This window comes from Necator americanus, chromosome V (assembly GCF_031761385.1).
Source record: "Necator americanus strain Aroian chromosome V, whole genome shotgun sequence".
Lineage (NCBI taxonomy): Eukaryota > Metazoa > Nematoda > Chromadorea > Rhabditida > Ancylostomatidae > Necator > Necator americanus.
Genome location: NC_087375.1, coordinates 16,603,541 through 16,622,255, shown reverse-complemented (window position 1 = coordinate 16,622,255; position 18,715 = coordinate 16,603,541). Strand labels below are relative to the sequence as shown.

The 18,715-nt window shown below is 45.1% G+C and overlaps 9 protein-coding genes across 10 annotated transcripts; 8 read left to right on the top strand and 1 right to left on the bottom strand.

Annotated features, from left to right (window-relative positions):
• Positions 1-652: 652 nt before the first annotated feature.
• RB195_014104 (uncharacterized protein) lies at positions 653-6,408 on the bottom strand (the record flags this gene model as incomplete). 2 transcript variants are annotated; one of them, XM_064204218.1, is made up of 9 exons in its annotated part: positions 653-778; positions 840-983; positions 1,130-1,296; positions 1,357-1,516; positions 2,788-2,949; positions 3,071-3,190; positions 4,839-4,952; positions 6,130-6,249; positions 6,349-6,408. In XM_064204218.1, the coding sequence occupies 9 exons, from the start codon at positions 6,406-6,408 to the stop codon at positions 653-655; spliced, it is 1,173 nt and encodes a 390-aa protein (XP_064060098.1). The 2 variants fall into 2 exon arrangements, with proteins under 2 accessions (XP_064060098.1, XP_064060099.1); XM_064204217.1 differs by lacking the exons at positions 653-778; positions 840-983; positions 1,130-1,296; positions 1,357-1,516; positions 4,839-4,952 and having other exon boundaries at positions 2,698-2,949.
• A 6,933-nt stretch (positions 6,409-13,341) lies between these two features.
• Positions 13,342-13,911, top strand: RB195_014103 (uncharacterized protein; the record flags this gene model as incomplete). The annotated part of the gene is made up of 1 exon (XM_064204216.1): positions 13,342-13,911. The coding sequence occupies one exon, from the start codon at positions 13,342-13,344 to the stop codon at positions 13,909-13,911; it is 570 nt and encodes a 189-aa protein (XP_064060097.1).
• Positions 13,912-14,243: 332 nt separating this feature from the next.
• Positions 14,244-14,916, top strand: RB195_014102 (uncharacterized protein; the record flags this gene model as incomplete). Its single annotated transcript, XM_064204215.1, has 2 exons — positions 14,244-14,816; positions 14,872-14,916. The coding sequence occupies 2 exons, from the start codon at positions 14,244-14,246 to the stop codon at positions 14,914-14,916; spliced, it is 618 nt and encodes a 205-aa protein (XP_064060096.1).
• On the top strand, positions 14,244-15,449 carry RB195_014101 (uncharacterized protein; the record flags this gene model as incomplete). Its single annotated transcript, XM_064204214.1, has 1 exon — positions 14,244-15,449. The coding sequence occupies one exon, from the start codon at positions 14,244-14,246 to the stop codon at positions 15,447-15,449; it is 1,206 nt and encodes a 401-aa protein (XP_064060095.1).
• A 149-nt stretch (positions 15,450-15,598) lies between these two features.
• RB195_014100 (uncharacterized protein) lies at positions 15,599-15,946 on the top strand (the record flags this gene model as incomplete). The annotated part of the gene is made up of 1 exon (XM_013435640.2): positions 15,599-15,946. One exon carries the CDS (start codon positions 15,599-15,601, stop codon positions 15,944-15,946), a length of 348 nt encoding a protein of 115 aa, XP_013291094.2.
• A 63-nt stretch (positions 15,947-16,009) lies between these two features.
• Positions 16,010-16,381, top strand: RB195_014099 (uncharacterized protein; the record flags this gene model as incomplete). Its single annotated transcript, XM_064204213.1, has 1 exon — positions 16,010-16,381. The coding sequence occupies one exon, from the start codon at positions 16,010-16,012 to the stop codon at positions 16,379-16,381; it is 372 nt and encodes a 123-aa protein (XP_064060094.1).
• A 104-nt stretch (positions 16,382-16,485) lies between these two features.
• RB195_014098 (uncharacterized protein) lies at positions 16,486-17,241 on the top strand (the record flags this gene model as incomplete). Its single annotated transcript, XM_064204212.1, has 1 exon — positions 16,486-17,241. One exon carries the CDS (start codon positions 16,486-16,488, stop codon positions 17,239-17,241), a length of 756 nt encoding a protein of 251 aa, XP_064060093.1.
• Positions 17,242-17,385: 144 nt separating this feature from the next.
• RB195_014097 (uncharacterized protein) lies at positions 17,386-17,925 on the top strand (the record flags this gene model as incomplete). Its single annotated transcript, XM_064204211.1, has 1 exon — positions 17,386-17,925. The coding sequence occupies one exon, from the start codon at positions 17,386-17,388 to the stop codon at positions 17,923-17,925; it is 540 nt and encodes a 179-aa protein (XP_064060092.1).
• A 52-nt stretch (positions 17,926-17,977) lies between these two features.
• Positions 17,978-18,475, top strand: RB195_014096 (uncharacterized protein; the record flags this gene model as incomplete). Its single annotated transcript, XM_064204210.1, has 1 exon — positions 17,978-18,475. The coding sequence occupies one exon, from the start codon at positions 17,978-17,980 to the stop codon at positions 18,473-18,475; it is 498 nt and encodes a 165-aa protein (XP_064060091.1).
• Between the last annotated feature and the right edge of the window lie 240 nt (positions 18,476-18,715).

The window sequence follows — 18,715 nt, the reverse complement described above, 5'->3', positions numbered from 1 at the left end:
TACAACAGTGGTTTGCGGTCTATTATAGGCTCTCCCATTTTGGACATCAGAAAATCATCGACCCGATCATCAGAAAATGAGCAATTCAAGCACTCGTTTGTCAGCGTCATGATCAGCCTAAGGCTCAATCAGCACATGTTTAATGAAGGCTGGTGCTGCGACAGCAGTTCGCAAACAATCTGGATCGCGATATCAAGTTGACATGTTTGAGTTTCTTCTGCCACACCTGATTCAAAATCGCGAATGTTCTGTTCCCTACAAGGTTGGGAAGTTGACCAAAGAAGAGAAAATCAGTTAATAGTGAAGTGAGTTACATGTTGGAGCAAGTTAAAAGAATCAGAGTTCAGAAAAAGTGCAGAATAAGCAGCCGCACGTTGAGCTAACGACAAGAGCTGTGATGATGATGCAATAAGATCGCGTAGGTCTCGAAGTGCTCATTCGTATCCGTTCATTGTGGGCGAATTGAAGAAAACCAACAATACTTAGTTTTGTTTTTTTTCAGTTTTTTTAAATCTCTTTAATGTCATTAATCTTGCTTTTAAAAACAAGAAGCTTGTGGTTTGCGCAGTTTACACGCGATCCAGTAGTTTAAGAAGCGAGGTACAAACATAATTCATTTGATTATGTTTGACTTTGTGTATAAAAGAGCGTTCTATTTCAAAATATTTAGAAAAATACTTAGAAATACGAAAGAATTAGCACTTATCATTGATCGAATTTCACCGGTGCTAAGACCCTGGTAAGGTTCTTCACAAGAATATAGTTCATATATGAGTATCTAAAATGTCTTGTTATTTTTTGTAACATTATGCTATGAAATTAAACAGTATAAAACGAACACCATAGGAGTAAACGTCCGTCTTCTGTGAAAATAAAAATGATGAAAGACTCTCCGGCGCCATGTATTTAATCGGCATCTTTTGCATAGTTTTCATCTTGTATATACTTCCTCTTCGGGAGAGACCAAAGTCTGATATTTTCACCTGCAGCTTTTTTCTTTAAAATATGTCTGTTAAAATTCCCTAAAAGGTTATTCAAATTTGTTTCATAGGTGGACGGAAGCGGCTACTTTCGTTTTGTCCTCTAACGATTACATAGCTATGCAACCAATGCAGTGGTTGAAACTCACAGAAATTTTCCTTTCGTAGAGACAATTTCGCGCAGCTATGTCACGATGGAGAACGTGCATTTTGTGAAGGTATTCCATTCCCCAAGCGACACCCAGCGCTACTTCCAGACGTTCTTCGTTCGTAATCTTGCTTTTATTTTTCTTCAGATAAGAGTCTAGTGCTCCACCTTGAAGTGTCACGAATTGAATCTTTTGTTTCTATCTCTTTAGAGTCTTTCATAGATTACCTTCCACATACTCTAAAATAATATATAGAGGATGGTCGATGAGCACCACACCCAAAAAGGATACTATATTAGGGTGCCTCAACCGACGCATTATCCGCGCCTCTTTCAGGATTTCTTTTATTAGTTTCGGGGAGATGGCTTGCTCAGTCTTTTGTGTTAACTGAAACGACATTTGGAAACATTTGAACCTGCGAAAGAGTTATCATGTGAGTAAAGTGATAACATGTTGTCACGTAATAAACTGAATTTGATCGGAGTACTACATATATTTTTCCCATGTTTTCCTACTAATTCTGGATTCGCTCGGAAGCTTGCCAGTAGCTTCACCACCTAGTGGCTCCTGTTGTATAAGAATATAAGAAAACTATCGCCTTCCTTCGATAAGTTTCCTGAAGAATTGTAATAATTAAGTTCAATATCTACCTACTCTGTCTTCTGTATCTCGTAGAAATCCAACCGTTTACGGCTCACGTTTAATGTTTATCGTTTGTGTGCGAGGGAACTATGCGCCTGTTCAGTCGACGATGTTTATGTTTCTGGACCGTATGCATGTACATCTGATCGAAGAAGTGAATGGAAAAATCATCAGTGTATGCAGATCACATTAGTTAGACGAATGCGTCTAACCGGCAAAAAAAAAACTTCTGCCTATGCGAAGCAGAAATTTTTTTCTTGAAGTGGTTGTAAAAACCTAAGAATTATTGATCTGTGCGGATCTTCATTAGCTTTAGCATTCGCATTCTTCTCAAGAAAGGTCCAAACGGCAACAGATTCTTCAGGTTTTTGAGAACGATTCGGAGCAGATCAGAGTCCCAGGCGTAAGAGTTATCCCTCCTCAACTATTTCTTCTATGGCCAAAGCTGAAATGCTAGTTCCATAATTTTTTCCTCTGCTCTACAGTCAATACACCGACGATCGCCCTATTTCCAATTCCAATATTTAGAAACGTATTGATTAACTCTTATTTTCACCCATCACATGCGCAGGAATGCTTCTCTCTGCTCCCTAGCTATTTTCTGCTGGTAGTACTCATAGTACTTTTCTCAACATCAGCTGATTTGCTCTCAATGAAGATGGTATTTTTTGCGAAAATTGCGTAACCCAGATGACAAGTTTTACTTTGTTTTCGCTCTAAGCCGGATTTGCGTGGATATTTGTTCGTTTGTTCGATATTTTAAGAACTATTTTGGGACAAATCTCACTCCAGTACGGGTATAACCGGTATTGTGGTCTTTCCCTCCCGATCCTAAGGAAATAACACTGCCAAGGACTTTGACTACTTGAATTAAGCCAAGTAAAAAGTCAGTGAAATCAAAGTAATAAAAAGATCAGAAGTTATGCTCAAGTGTTCAAAGCAGGACCATGCCCAAGTGGTTCACAACGCAGGTTCACAAATATCAATTCTGAGGTATAAACCAGAAGCATTCTCACGGTTTTCACTGCAACAGTGTCCGTTCTTCCATTTCTCTTGAGTAATTCCGCCATCTTTACTTCTCCGTATGCTCCTCTCCCAACCGTCTTCACAATTTTTACATTACGGTGAAAGTACTCCCAACGGCAGAGACCAACACCACGTTGAAGCAGAATAGGGACCTCAAACACCATCTACTTATGATATTTCTACTTATGTTCATGTCAACAATGTATCTGCTTTCGCTATATGCGTAAAAGATGAGCATTGCCTTTCTTTCTCTCCTTCAAATGCTCCATTCACCTTGTTGAGAATGAGTGGCTGATTCATATAATGCGCGAAGAGGAGTGCTGCTGAGTTGAACTTCAAAGATTCATCAAGATACCATTTGCCTTTACGATGATAAACAACAATGTTTTTGATCTAAATTCGATTTGTAAGTATCAACAAGTACGATTTACAAAATACTTTCAGATTTCAGTAATGCTGGATGAATGGAGAATGGTGTTAGCCGAAAGCAGTGACGTACTGAAAAATAGACTTAAGAAATACTGAATGAGTTGAATAAGGCGGAATCCTAACAATATAAAACACGTTCTCCAACAGCAAAAGTAATTTTTGAACTATTTTGCTTGACTTATACGGTTACGCGATTGAAAGAAATACACCCCGGTGCGTCTTCGCCTAGCTATCCGAGCCCATTTTGTTCGATCTTTGGATAAAGGTAGCATTCAAATCATGCATCTGTCTCTGTTCGATAATCTGCGGCACATTGCGCGGCGAGCTGATTATGAATGCAAGGTGCACTCAGGACCTTCTCACCACTTCCGTCCAGATTTTTCTTTAATGATCAAGTGGTTTTTTTTTTAATTTGAGTCTCAAGGCAACTTGGACCTCAAGTCTCAATGAGCTAAGACGGCCTCCTAATATGACCAAAATGCACATGCATGTCATGAATTGAACGGAGTCGCAGCTTGACGTCTTTGGGGTTGACCACAGCCATTGAGGAATTGAATCCCGAGTTGGATTTAGCGCATTATTTCTGAATATCTATTTCTATAAGGACAACCACAACTCAACGATTCCGTTAGCAGTGTCGAAAACAGATAGACACCTCTTGTCGTTATATTAGAAAAGCGCGGGTTCTTGTCTTTTCAAGCTCTATCAAACTATTCTGTCTTCACTTGCATCCCGTCTGACGAATGCATTTCAGCTGACTACGCAACATCTTCCTAAAATGATTCTTCTGACTGGAATCACCAGCAGCGCGGCGACACATTGAGAATTGGACGTGCAGATGCAGGAGCAAATTTCTTCTTCGGCGTCAAAACTTGGAGCGCTCTCCTGCTTATATTTAGTAAACAAGCCGGCATCATCCAGTATCTTCTTGATTAAGTAATAGTCGACACCTGTTGTTGAATTTACTTCCGCATTTTTCAGACTGGCTATGTCGGTCGTTGGTTGACGTGGAGCTCCGCTACTCCTTCTCTGAGGCCGCACCTTTATGCATGAGAAGAACAGGCGATGACCGAAATTGAACTTGATTTTACAGACAGTCTGGGGTTCACTTTCAATTCAAGAACAGGCGATGACCGAAGTTGAACTTGATTTTACAGACAGTCTGGGGTTCACTTTTCGATGTTCAACAAAGTTGGAAAAAGTGGTGGGGTTTCTCTGTTGGCAAAAATCTACGCCGTTTGTTGTGCGGAGTACCGTCCGTAGATAGTATTCACAACGAATTAAATTGTTTTGTGCTCGATACTAAAGACGGTACGACCCAGAATACGTTTTTCTCGCAATACACCACACAGATATATCGCAACTTTAGACAGAGAAGCTTGTTGGAGTTGACTCATTGACTGGCAGTTCAACGCTACGAGACGAAAGACGCATAACAATGTAAATAGTTCACTTCAGTTCACAGCTCATGTATTCCATAGGGCATAGTCAGATTCCAGATCGCGTTTACTGGCAGCTAGCACTTTTCGCGCAGGTAACAATCGGGCTCTTAAGCGCGGCACCAATAAAGGTAGAGTTACTGAGATCAAAATAATGTGACAGCGGCTTTCACCTGATCGTTTCTTTCTGTCGTGCGAGAAGAGTTCACAATATTTTGCTTTTCAATGAGCACAGAAATCACGTTGGATGTCTGTCTTTCAGGTTTTTCATTTGTTCGGACCAAGTTCTGAAATTGTAAATGAAAGTAGCGTTGGTGGCCAACTGTCTTTCTTAAATTACACATCTTCACTGGTCTCTTAAATATCCTTAGGAGTAAACGCCTGTATTGCCAACTGTTTTGTTTTCTGATGCATTTGATCGTCTGCGGTGTGCCAATGTGCGTCGTAAAAACAATTTATGGTCACGATTGGAAATAACTTTTTCGAGATTTTTTTGTCGAGCGTTTTTCTTGAGGTTGAAGAATGTTCAGAAAAACAGAAAGTGTTTTGAAAATGTTGTTATATGTCATTCTACAAAACTTCTGCAAATTTGTAATGTTGAAATATTTTGAGTCTATCAATTTTTGTTTCCAAACCAAAATGGCGCGTCTATTTATCTATCCATCTATCTATTTATCCAACATATCTATCTACCAGTCTATCTATCTGGTGATCTATCTATCTATCTACCTATCTGTCTTATCTATATACAATTTCTTTTCTACACGCGTTGCATTATCTCTCTAGACACATGTTTACGAGCAAGTCATTATCTGAGGCGCAGTATCTAGAGTTGCACATATCACCACATATCTGCACTAGTTGGTATTTGTAGGAGGACCTGTAGAGGCTCAAACTCTGGGTCGATGAAGGCAATACACTTCCAATTTGGAACGCCACAATCGCTATCAGATAATTAGTTCAAACAAGTTGTTAAACGCTCACGAAGTGGAGTGATTTGAGTTACAGGTTGAGTATTCGTATACGAGATAGTAGATTATGGAGAGAGAGGTGATTCAGTCCATTTCTCCCTAATTGTCGTAAAAAACGGCCCGGAACATGCCGCTTCAAGCGTTCCGGGGCGCTATTTCCTACAACGAGTTCGACCGGAGCGCGCCAGCCTTGTGCAGCCCGCTCCGCAGCTTCCAGGCCGTTTTTACGGCAGTTAGGAAGAAATAGACGGATTCACCCTCCTTTCCATAATCTACGACCCCATATAGCCATAACCGACATGAAACGCGCATCACCCCAGATTCGTGGGGTGATGCCTTTGAGTCCGAGACTAGGTTCTTGGACATTAGCTCAAGTTGATTTGAGCAGCACGTTGTTTTCTGTTTAGTTCGTTTTTCTTCGTTGAATCCTCTTCTGATCATCAAATTACAAGACAATTGTTGGTAGTCAAGAAGCCGAAGATTTCTTGCTCACTTCGCTAAGTCGTACAAGGAAGTCTCCTTGCTTTCGGAGAAGAGTTCCAACATCTTCACGTGGCAAATAGCCATGATAGAAACCGCAACGGAGCAACCATGGATCCACAGCTGTTTGCGCCTATAACATACCAGTAGTTCAAAAGTGTTGGAGCACCTGCACGTTATATGCTACTACGAAGCAACTACACTTTCCGCACATACTAAAGTACAGTCTGACCGTTGAATCACCAGGATCTCGTTTACTACTGCTCGGCGACCCTACGTTCGCGTTCACCATAATTGTTGGGCCCAACGGCAAACTAGTACGGTGATTCCAAAATGAACTTCACTCAGGTCAATAATGTTGTGTCTTCCATTTCGTATCACAGCATATCGCAACTCATAAACTGCTTTTATCTCAATCGACAGCCACATGAATCGATAACACAATTAGTCCCGTCTTCGGAATAGTTCGGAATACCTCTGCCACGGTCACTTGGACGTGAGAACATATTCATATACAAACACATATTCTCACACAGTTGAATTGCAATTGTAGAATATAATAGTTTGGTATCATCCACAAGAACAATATGTGGGTCAGAAACATTTGAATCCACGGATAATAAAGGATCAAACTCTTAGTTGCAAAAACGGAAGCTAAGAAAGGAATAGACTACGATTGAAGTTCAGCTGTGACCATGTTGACGTATATCTGTTTTCAGTACTCTTTCATTTTTAAGTTTCCATGCGACAAGGGGAGAAGTGCTGGCAGTTCCAAGAATTGTTAGCAGAACCAAGATAAAAGAAAACAGAGTAGCTAAGAAGAAGATCGTACATCTAACTGAGACATATTATATTTGTCGAATGTCTTCAAAAAAAAAAACAAAGGAAACGTTCCATCGTTTCCTTTTTTTTTTGAAGACATTTTCACATAAGAGAAAAAGAAAAGATGAATGAAATGTGAAAAGTAATCTATCGTTGTAAAGTTTGCGTCCTATACTGTAAAATCCACTTTGTTTTTATGTTCTCTTGAAAAAAGTCTAAATCAGAATAGCTGAACTACAAAGAAAACAGAAGAAAGTAACACCCCCATCCCCACTTACGTCTCTCTTATTATAACTACTTAATCGGCGAGTTCGTATTACTTATATTATGATGTAAATGACGCGAATGCCCGCAAAAATTTGGAATACTTTGCATTAGTTGCAGGGACGTATTCACACCCCATGCCCTTCTTCTTTAGAATGCGTTGACTACTTTTTCAGATCCTCCATTTGGTCTCTGCATAACTTTTCTTCACCTTCGGAAAAAATCAAAATTTTTAAAATCCTATAAGCACGAATCGAGAATCAACAACTTATTTTATAAAAATGGAATAATAATGTTTCAAATAAATATGATGACTCGACTTACTTGACTTAACAGGGGGCTGATTTCGTCGCCTGACGCGATTACCCACATCTTTGCTGTGCCGTCCTTTAAGATAGCTCTGCCCAACTTTCTCGATCTTCCGCAAGAGCTTACGCAAGATCAGTCCATTCATCGCAATCCCACGTACTGCGAAACCTTACGTATCGTCGCTGTCCTTTAACATAGTTTCGTGGGGGTTATCACGGAGATTGCAGAATTCATATTGCAAGGATCATAAGAAGTTTTTAGGGGTAAAACGTCAAATATCAAAACTACATACTTGAACAATGAATCAACAATCATATTCCCCTCTGGAATCTTATATTGAAGAAATCGAAAAAAAAAAGGATCACCGTTAAGACAAACGGATTTCTCCACAAATTCTCTCCACTTATCGTACCACGTTTCAGAGAATATGGAACATCAGTTGCGGCCCATTCGCATGCGTTTTCTAAAAGAAGGGCCACCACGAGCAGACTTGTATGTGCGGCCCCATCATAATATATAATAACGAGCTTAGTCCGTGTATGCGCGTGCGTGCGTGCGTGTGTGTGTGTGTGCGCGCGTGCGTGTGTGTGTGTGTGCACGTGCGTGTGTGTGCGTGTGTGTGTGTGTGTGCGCGTGCGTGTGTGTGCGTGTGTGTGCGCGCGCGTGTGCGTGTGTGTGTGTGCGCGTGTGTGTGTGTGTGTGTGGGTGTGTGTGTGTTTGTTTGTCTGTGTGTCACGAAACTCGAAAAAGGGGGTGCGACGGGTCCACCCGGCGTCAGATAGCTATAAAATGAGTTGCGACGGGTCCCGCAGCGTCAGATTGGCGCGCCGGCGCCAGACACCTATAGAAGGGGGTGCGACGGGTCTGCTGGCGCCAGACACCTATAGAAGGGGGTGCGACGGGTCCACCGGCGCCAGACACCTATAGAAGGGGGTGCGACGGGTCCACCAGCGCCAGATAGCCATAATATGGGCTGCGACGGGTCCCGCGGCGTCAGATTGGCGCGCCGGCGCCAGATACCTATGGAAGGGGGTGCGACGGATCCACCAGCGCCAAATAGCCATAATATGAGGTGCGACGGGTCCACCGGCGCCAGACACCTACAGAAGGGGGTGCGACGGGTCCACCGGCGCCAGACACCTATATAAGGGGTTGCGACGGGTCGCCCGCCGTCGGATTGGTGCGCCGGCGCCAGATAGCCATAATATGGGGTGCGACGGGTCTGCTGGCGCCAGACACCTATAGAAGGGGGTGCGACGGGTCCACCGGCGCCAGACACCTATAGAAGGGGGTGCGACGGGTCCACCGGCGCCAGACACCTATAGAAGGGGGTGCGACGGGTCCACCAGCGCCAGATAGCCATAATATGGGCTGCGACGGGTTCCGCGGCGTCAGATTGGCGCGCCGGCGCCAGACACCTATAGAAGGGGGTGCGACGGGTCTGCTGGCGCCAGACACCTATAGAAGGGGGTGCGACGGGTCCACCAGCGCCAGATAGCCATAATATGGGCTGCGACGGGTCCCGCGGCGTCAGATTGGCGCGCCGGCGCCAGATACCTATGGAAGGGGGTGCGACGGATCCACCAGCGCCAAATAGCCATAATATGAGGTGCGACGGGTCCACCGGCGCCAGACACCTACAGAAGGGGGTGCGACGGGTCCACCGGCGCCAGACACCTATATAAGGGGTTGCGACGGGTCGCCCGCCGTCGGATTGGTGCGCCGGCGCCAGATAGCCATAATATGGGGTGCGACGGGTCTGCTGGCGCCAGACACCTATAGAAGGGGGTGCGACGGGTCCACCGGCGCCAGACACCTATAGAAGGGGGTGCGACGGGTCCACCGGCGCCAGACACCTATAGAAGGGGGTGCGACGGGTCCACCAGCGCCAGATAGCCATAATATGGGCTGCGACGGGTTCCGCGGCGTCAGATTGGCGCGCCGGCGCCAGACACCTATAGAAGGGGGTGCGACGGGTCCACCGGCGCCAGACACCTATAGAAGGGGGTGCGACGGGTCCACCGGCGCCAGACACCTATAGAAGGGGGTGCGACGGGTCCACCGGCTCCAGACACCTATAGAAGGGGGTGCGACGGGTCCACCAGCGCCAGATAGCCATAATATGGGCTGCGACGGGTTCTCCGGCGTCAGATTGGTGCGCCGGCACCAGAAACTTATATAAGGGGCTGCGACGGGTCCACCGGCGTCGGATTGGTGCGCCGGCGCCAGATAGCTATAAAATGGGCTGCGACGGGTCCCGCGGCGTCGGATTGGTGCGCAATAACTTCGTGTGCATGACGCAAAAGATAGATGGTTGCAGCCGTTTGATAGCAGTGGTCACAGGACGCTTTGCTTTTCATCTTTATGGCTCCTCCGCGTGCCTATTTCCTTCTTCGTTCGCCTCACGTTCGTAGCATGCCGTTCTTAGAAAGTGGAAACACTCATGCAAACAGCTGCTCAAATAGTAGCAAGATGTTTACGTGATCTGACGTGGAACGTTATCTTTATCAGTAGGATGATGTCTTTCACGTCATTTTATGATAAAACATCATTCTATGATAACTATTGGGGGAAATCAGGAGGAATACCCATACTTCGAGTAATGCTTTCAAATAGTATCTACATTAATCTGGCATCGAAGGAGTGTTTGTCGCTGATGGTTGAATATTCTCCAAATGTAGAATTGACGCGTTTAGAAGAAAAGCTCCGTGATCTTTCGCCTTAATTTATAATATTAAGAAGAGAAGGAAAGCGTTGTTTAAAAAAATCTGATTCTACAGAAAACACTACTACTATTAACTTTTGTTGATCAGTGAAGGGGAGCGAAGCTAAAACCACCAAAAGTCTGAAGTCCGGCTTTAGCCGGACATTCAGACTGGTTATTATTATAATGTAAGCACCACTGCGGCCTATGCAGCAAGAAACGTACGAGAGAAGCTAACTGGCAATGTTCCAAAGCAAGGTCTGACCTATTGGCTTGAAAGTTGATTTGCGGCTAGGAAAAAAAAATTCCTGTAAGAAGAGCATTGCAAAGTTGCCGTGTCGATGGTATGAATTTGTAAACACTGAGGAGATAACCTTAAATTTGAGGAGTAATATTTTTATTGAGGGAAAAAATCGTTACTGCGTTGATTAATGACAACATATCGAACAAAAAATGCGAAAGAAAAAAATCACCAACCTAATAATGATATGGAAGGATGTGTCGCAGGTGACGAGTTTTTGGACTTGCTGTTCTGCCATTTTAATTAACATTCTACATTACATTTTACAGTGCATTTTTCTAAACCACGAAAAAAAACGGAACCGCATTTTAAAACAAGATTTAAACTTTGCAATCGCATATTAATTTCCACACAATACCTTTTGCGTTGACGGTAAACTGTCTTTCAAAAAGAAAAGAGAACAAACGAGAATTTATTCATAACCTAATACTCTACCATGCTATTTAATAACGGGCTTATTCTGTCACTGTGTTTGTTTGTTTGTTTGCGTTTGTATATGTGTGGGTTTTAGAACATGGTGACACGTCTCTAGCGGTGTTGGATAGGTGCGGTGGTGCCGCGAAGCGATAAAAAGAAGTCGGGCGAGCTCCACTACGTCCCAATTCATGCGCCGGCGTCAAAAAGGGGTAAAATGAGATGAGAGGGTCCCCATGACGCCGTACCGATGCGCCGATGCCAGTAACCGTTGTAGTACCGTTATAGTATACCAGTCTAAACGCCCGGCTAAGAGCCGGACTTCAGACTTTCTGTGGTGTTCGCTTCCCTTCACTGATCAATGAAAATTAATAATAGTTTATTTATTCTCTTTCTCTCTGTAATTCTCTGAAATTAGATCTCTGTTGTTCTAACAACGCTTTCTTCCTCTTTTCCTCTTTTTTATTATAAATAAAGGCGGAACGTTTCATAGTTTCCTTTCTAAACCCGTCAGTTCCACACTTGGAGAATACTCAAACTTCAGCTTCAAACACGCCTTCGTTCCCAACACAGTGTAGACACGACTTGAAAGTACTGCTCGAAGTATGGGTTTTCTTCTTGTTTCTCCCTAACAGTTATCGCAGAATAATGTTTTAACATCAAATGACGTGGACGACATCACCGTACTGATAAAGATAGCGTTCCACGTCAGATCATATAAACAACTTGCTACTATTTAAGCAGCCGTTTGCACGCGTGTTTCCACTTTCTGAGGATCGAAGGAGTCGTAGAGGTGGGAAGCAACGCGGAAAGTGGATACAACTATGGAACGTTTGGAAAGTCCCATTTACCTTTTTCGACATGCACACGAAGTTACTGCGCGATACCTCTATACCATGACACAGAAATTCGGGGCCCGCCGTACCGCATTTTATAGCTTTACGACGCCGGCGCACCAACCTGATGCTCTAGCACCCTTCGCTCCCCCTTCCATAGGTTTCTGGCGCCGGGGCACCAACCCGACGCTCTGGGACCCGTCGCACCCCCCTTTTCGGATTTCGTAACTGACACACACACACATACACACATACACATACATACAAACATGTGACAGAATAAGCCCGTTATTATATACCAGTCTGAACGTCCGGCTAAAATCCGGACTTCAGACTTTCTGTGATGTTCGCTCAGCTCCTTCGATACCAATGTAATATATACACGACTTGGAATTATTACTCAAAGAATAGGTTTCCCTCTTGTTTCCCTCAACCGCTATCACTGAATGATGTTTCACATAAAATGAAGTGAACATCATCGTACTGATAGAGATACCGTTGCACATCAGATCATGTAAACAGTTGGCTATTATTTAAGCAGCAGTTAGCATTCGTGTTTCCACTTTCTGAAGAACGGAGGAGCCGTAGAAGTGAAGAGCAACGCGGAAGGTGGATACGACTATGAAAAGTTTGTAACGTGCCATTTACCTCTTGCGACATGGACACGAAGGCACTGCGCGATACTTCTACCCACATGACACATGAATTCAACGCCGTGGGACCCGTCGCGCCCCATTTCAGGGATATCTGGCGCCGGCGCACCAATCCGACGCCGGTGGACCCGTCGCATCCCATATCATAGCTTTCTGGCTTCGAGGCAACAACTCGACGCCGGTGGACCCGTCGCACCCCCTTTTTCGAATTTCGTTCACACACACACACACACACACACACACACACACACACACACACACACACACACACACACACACACACACACACACACACACACACACACACGTGACAGAATAAGCCCGTTATTATATATCATGATCATGATCATGATTGTGGTAGGGTGGGGCGGGTCTTATGGCGCGGATTAGTGTGCCGATTCCAATATAGAGGAAACCTCTACTCTATCCTCTCTTTCTTTTCATTTATTCATACCGGCCGAGACTCATCTTTAAGCTCAGTTTCGTTATCGTATGGCTGATCAGACTCCCTTAATGTTAAACAATACTTATCACCAGTTCATCAAATGTCAGCTCGCTCCTCCTCATCGGAGCAACATAAATAGTGGTGCTCACTGTACGTACGATCATTTTTCCATTTTGTCTTGCCTTTGAATCTATTTCATTATGTAAACCTCTGTTGTATTGCATTACAATTGTACCTGTGTTTAATTACCCAAGTTTGAGGTAAACGTTGGTGCCTACTGGTCGTTGAGCACTCTCATACACAAGTCCCGCGTGGCAACTGAACAACCATATGGTGCATCGGCCAACGGCAACACGAACCAACACATAAGGACAGAAGTGAGTTTTAGCACGTCTCAACTTGCAAGTTGTCCTGTCATCGCACGAAAAGTCTACGTCTTCACACGATAGCTTCAGCACTCCTAACACAGCTATTGTCATGACTTTTTCACTGTCAACCCAACAAGGCCTTCTCACTCGAACAGGAAATCGCTTGTCCACTATTCTGAAGAAAGAAGCAAACCTCTTCAACATGCAATTCGATCCCTCAATGATGGACGACTCCGATATCAGAACCCTTCGACGGCGTATTCGCAGAGCCAAGGTTATTCTTGAAACTGAAGCAAACAAACTCGAAATTGCTCTAGAGAACTATGGAAGCGCTGCGGACAACTTGGACAAAGAAACACCATCCATATCGGAAATCATATCAAGAGTGGAGGCGAATATGGACACAGCTCAAGGACTCTTGGATCAGACCCAAAAGGCTGTGACAGACCTGACAAGGCTCCAACAAGATCTCGAAGAATCACGAAATTACGATACTACCATATCGCTAGATGTCCACGAAATGAAACTTACACCAATTCCTATTCCTAAATTCAATGGGCGGATCTGGGAATGGGAAACCTTTTGGAGATCGTTTGAACACACGGTACACTCAAGGAACATCGACAATTTGTTCAAATCGAACTATCTTCTTGATGCCTTACAAGGAGATGCGAGTTAGTCGGTAAAACAGTTCGAGATTTCAGGCAGTACGTACCCCCTCGTGATCGAACATCTGAGAGAGAAATACGGTAACACACAGGCCTTGGTGGACCAGCTTCTACATAAACTTGCAACGACAACAGCTCGGAACGAACGGCTGGAAGAGCAGGAAACGTTGTGTGAACAACTACATTCATCTCAAACACACTCATCTCACAGCTACATCTCAAAGGAGAACATATAGACAACACGTTCCTGCAGAAGCAGCTTCTAGCTAAATTCTCAGTGGACATACAGCGACACATCTTGCGGCAGAAAGCATTTCATGAGAAGGACAATACGTGGAATACAATGGCCCTGCTTTCAACAGCCAAGGAGTACGTCAAGTCCGAACTCAAGATCACTCCACAAGTGGAGCAATATCAGCACAATCCAACTAGTAAGCGGCAACATGTTGTACCGGAAAATAGAGATACCAGCAATACCCCCACGAAGTGGCGACCGACGAATTGTTTCTACTGTGACAAATGCGGACACCAACCAAAAAATTGTACTGAAGTACCGACAATCGAGCAACGACGACACATCATGAAAACGAAGAAACTCTGTCACAATTGTGGAGCCAACGACCACATAGCCACGAAGTGTCCTAGAGGACCCTTCCGCGTTTGCGGAACAACCGGACATCATACGTCTATCTGCAAAAAACTCTTCGACTCATACTCACCACCACGTTTACCTCCACCAGTAAAACTGCCTAAGAAACAATCACAGCCAACGAAACCGACGACACGAGCATCGGCGACGCGTGCGAAGGTGAATTCAGTCAATTTCGAGTCTACACTCGATGTGAAGCCGCAACCGAATACAGTTCTGCACGTCAACGACAATGCAGAAGTCATGATACTCGCAGGGCAAGCACAGGTGCTTAATCCAGAATCGGCAATGCTGGAGCCCACATACGTGATGCTCGACACAGGAGCCGACAGATCGTTCATCAGCAACGAGTTGGCCAAACGACTGAAAGACGTGGATTCCAAGCGGCTTACCATCAGCACCTTTGGATCGGACGCATCACTGGTGAAGACGTGTGGAATCACGGTACTGCAAATGTGGGATGTCAACGGAGCTCTGCACACTTTTACGGTAACCAGAATCGATAAAGTCACCGAGTCACTACAGCGCAACTGCCTCTGCATCGAGGACAAGCGCTTCCTCTGCGACAACGACCTACAGCTCTCAATCAATCCACTTGCTCGAGACATTCACCCTCATGTTCTCCTCGGATGTGCTGATCTCTTTTCGCTACTATGCAAAGGATTAGCACCGCAACATGTTTTACCTTCGGGACTGCGACTCATCCCGTCCAAGCTCGGCTACCTAGTGGCAGGAAAATCTAAAAAAAACCCGAACGCTAGTACCGACATCACGGAAGCGACGGTTTGCACATTCAATGCCTCTCCGCATGACGAACCTCTACAATCTTGGGAGGACTTTTGCACATTTGAATCATCCGGAGTAGAAGAGTTGGACCACAATCAAAGGAAAAACAACTGACAGACGCAGCAATCTGGAAAACCTTCAAGGAAACTATCGAACGCAAACAAGATGGCTATTATGTGCGATTCCCTTGGAGAAGAGAGGTGGCGCAATTGCCAAACAACAAGGGCCTGGCTGTGCGCCGTCTCCGGACACTTATAATACGCATGAGTGCCAGCCCAGACATAGTCAAACAATACCACGACACCATCGAAACTCAGCTGAACCAAGGAATCATCGAGAGAGTCGATGAAACCAGAGAATCTGACGGAGACGTGGTCCATTATCTGGCGCATAGAGCAGTCGTCACGCCGCACAAAACCACAACGAAGCTGAGAATAGTTTTCGATGCTTCGGCCCATTTGAAAGAATCTCCATCACTTAACGACGTGCTCCACAGGGGACCGGTTATGCTCCCTAAGCTATGTGATATCCTCCTACGCTTCAGGATAGGAAATGTGGCCATCACCAATGATGTTGAGAAAGCATTTCTACAAGTTAGGATTCATCCGTAGGATAGGGACGCCACACGCTTTATATGGCTAAAGGATCCGAGCCTACCAGTAGTCCCCGACAACATGGTGATATATCGCTCTAGCCGTGTCACATTTGGTCTTATTTGCTCACCATTTCTCCTCGCCGGCACAATAAAGCACCATTTGGAGAATTACGCTACGAACAAAAACGTTGCCCGTGAAATTGAACGCAACACGTATGTGGATAATGTGGTCCTGACATCACCATCAACAACAGACGCCGTAAACCTTTACAGAGAGTCCAAAAGAATCTTTGAGGATATGAACATGAATCTCAGAGAATTTCTTTCGAATGATGACGACGTAAAACAACACATCGCTGCAAAAGATCTCATACACAAGTCGCGCGTGGCAACTGAACAACCATATGGTCTCAGCAACAATCCCAACCAGAAGACACTCAGTATACCTTAGAATTCTGTGAACGAATTCTTTATCAGTTGTAAATATCCACCCAGAACTACAATCACAAAACGGACTGTTTGTGAACAAGTGGCGGCCGTATACGATCCTCTGGGATGGATGACACCGATCAGTTCCACGGGAAGAAGTTTCTTCAACAACTATGGAAATTCGGTTACGACTGGGACCAACTCCTTTCACAGGAACATCAGGAAAAATGGAGCAACATCATTCAAGAAGTCAACGGGTTCCAATGCCATATCGACAGAAAGGTCGCACAGATAGACGAAACCACTAACTTAGTGTTGTTCTCCGATGCTAGCAAAGAAGGAATGGCAGCTTGTGCCTACCTCTCCACCGAACACAGATCGAGCCTAATGGTCGGAAAATCAAAATTGCCATCTATCAAAGAAAATATTACCGTCCCGAAGTTAGAACTCAACGCACTCACTCTGGCAGTACGACTGGCACATACAGTATATCAAGCCGTTAACGCGCGCACAAAGATACAACACGTGGCGATCTTGTGTGATTCGGAAATAGCTCTCAGTTGGATTTCATCCTTTCCGGTCGAACAGACTGCTGGAGTACTTGTCAGGAACCGAGTTAGGGAAATCAGGAAACTGGTTACTGAATTTCAAGCACCGGTACATTTCGGATATGTGAGCACTACAGAGAATCCTGCTGATTGCGGCACAAGAGGAGTAACAAAAGCAGAATTACTATCGCCTCTGTGGTGGACAGGACTTCCATTTATCCGTCAACAGATTGAGAAGTGGCCCAACGAATGTCGACTCATCTGCCTCCACAAAGAGGTCGACGAAAATGAAACCTGCATATTGACTGCCGATTCCAAAGAAACCCTCTCTTAACTACTCGATTGGCGGCGTCACTACAAACTGACAAGCACTCAGAACGTGATTGCCTTCGTTCTTCGCTTTCTCAAGGCCACGCTCGCAAGGACGAGCAGTTAGCTCCGTGAGAAGGTCACAACTGACGTTCCTGAGCTCTGCGACATGGAAGCACTTCCCTACGTCACTACCCACGAAAGGGAGATGGCTATGAACGTTCTCGTCCGAAATCATCAGAATGTCCATCTGTTAAAGTTAAAACTGAAAAAAGACGAACATGGTCTTCTCCGCTGCCAAGGAAGACTAGGAAATGCCAATCTTCCCATCAACACTCGCCAACCGTTCCTCCTCGCCACAAAGACGGAACTAGCTCGGTTGGTGGTGGAAGATGCACACTTGCCACTTCACTGTAGCGTAAGCCAGACGATAGCACGAGTGAGGGAAAAATTCTGGATTCCAAAGATTAGGCAAATGGCCCGAACAGTCATCAAGCGTTGCCTTCCTTGTCAGAAAGTGAACAATCTCCCATACAAGTATCCTGACATGGACGATTTTTCCGAACGACGCGTACAAAAAACACGACAATTTGAGCATGCCGGCATTGACTACTTTGGACCACTATCCGTCAAACACGATGAGGAACTCAAAAAGGCCTATGGCATCATTTTAACACCTCGAATTGGTGACAGACATGACCACCTCTGAACTGTTGAATGCCCTCAGAAGATTTTTTGCCAGACGAGGTATACCAGCCAGCATGACATCGGACAATGGACCCAGTTTCCTCCTAGCTGAACAGATTTTTCATGACGCAGTGATAAAGGTAATCAACGACGTTTCGTTTGCACAGTCAATGGCAACGAAAGGGATTGTGTGGAAGACAATAACGCCGTATGCTCCGTGGCGGGGAGCTCTGTACGAACGGCTGATCAAGTCGATCAAACACAGCCTTTACAAAGTCATGCAGCGAACCGTCCCAACACAAGAAACCCTGCACACTCTTCTGGTGGAAATTGAGAGTAATCTCAGCAGCCGACCCCTGACATATCAGGAAGAAAAATGGGAGGAGACACCTGCATTGCGGCCAATCGATTTTGTACAGCGCGATATGGTCATCACCTACCCATTCGAATCCGTTGGACAAGACGAAGAAGACGCTACCTATTGTCGTGCCCGGCACGACTTTCCCAGCCAGCCGGCCGCAGTTCTCGCGCGCCGCGTGGGAAACATTGCCAGTGGCAATGTATTACGGTAGCGTTCCCACGCGGCCGCCATATATAAGGGCTAGCACCGAGGGTAGGGTAGGGCAGTCGGGGTTCCAGCTCCATTTCTCTTTCGCCACCATTCCGACCTCGGTCCAGTCTTTTATCCGCATTATTCGTGGTGTCGTGTTGCGTCGTGTTGTATTCCGCCTCGTTCGATAGCCGCACCACCACACCACCGCAACAACCCTTTCCCTGGCTGGCTGCCCACGGGGTCCGAACCGCAACCCTAA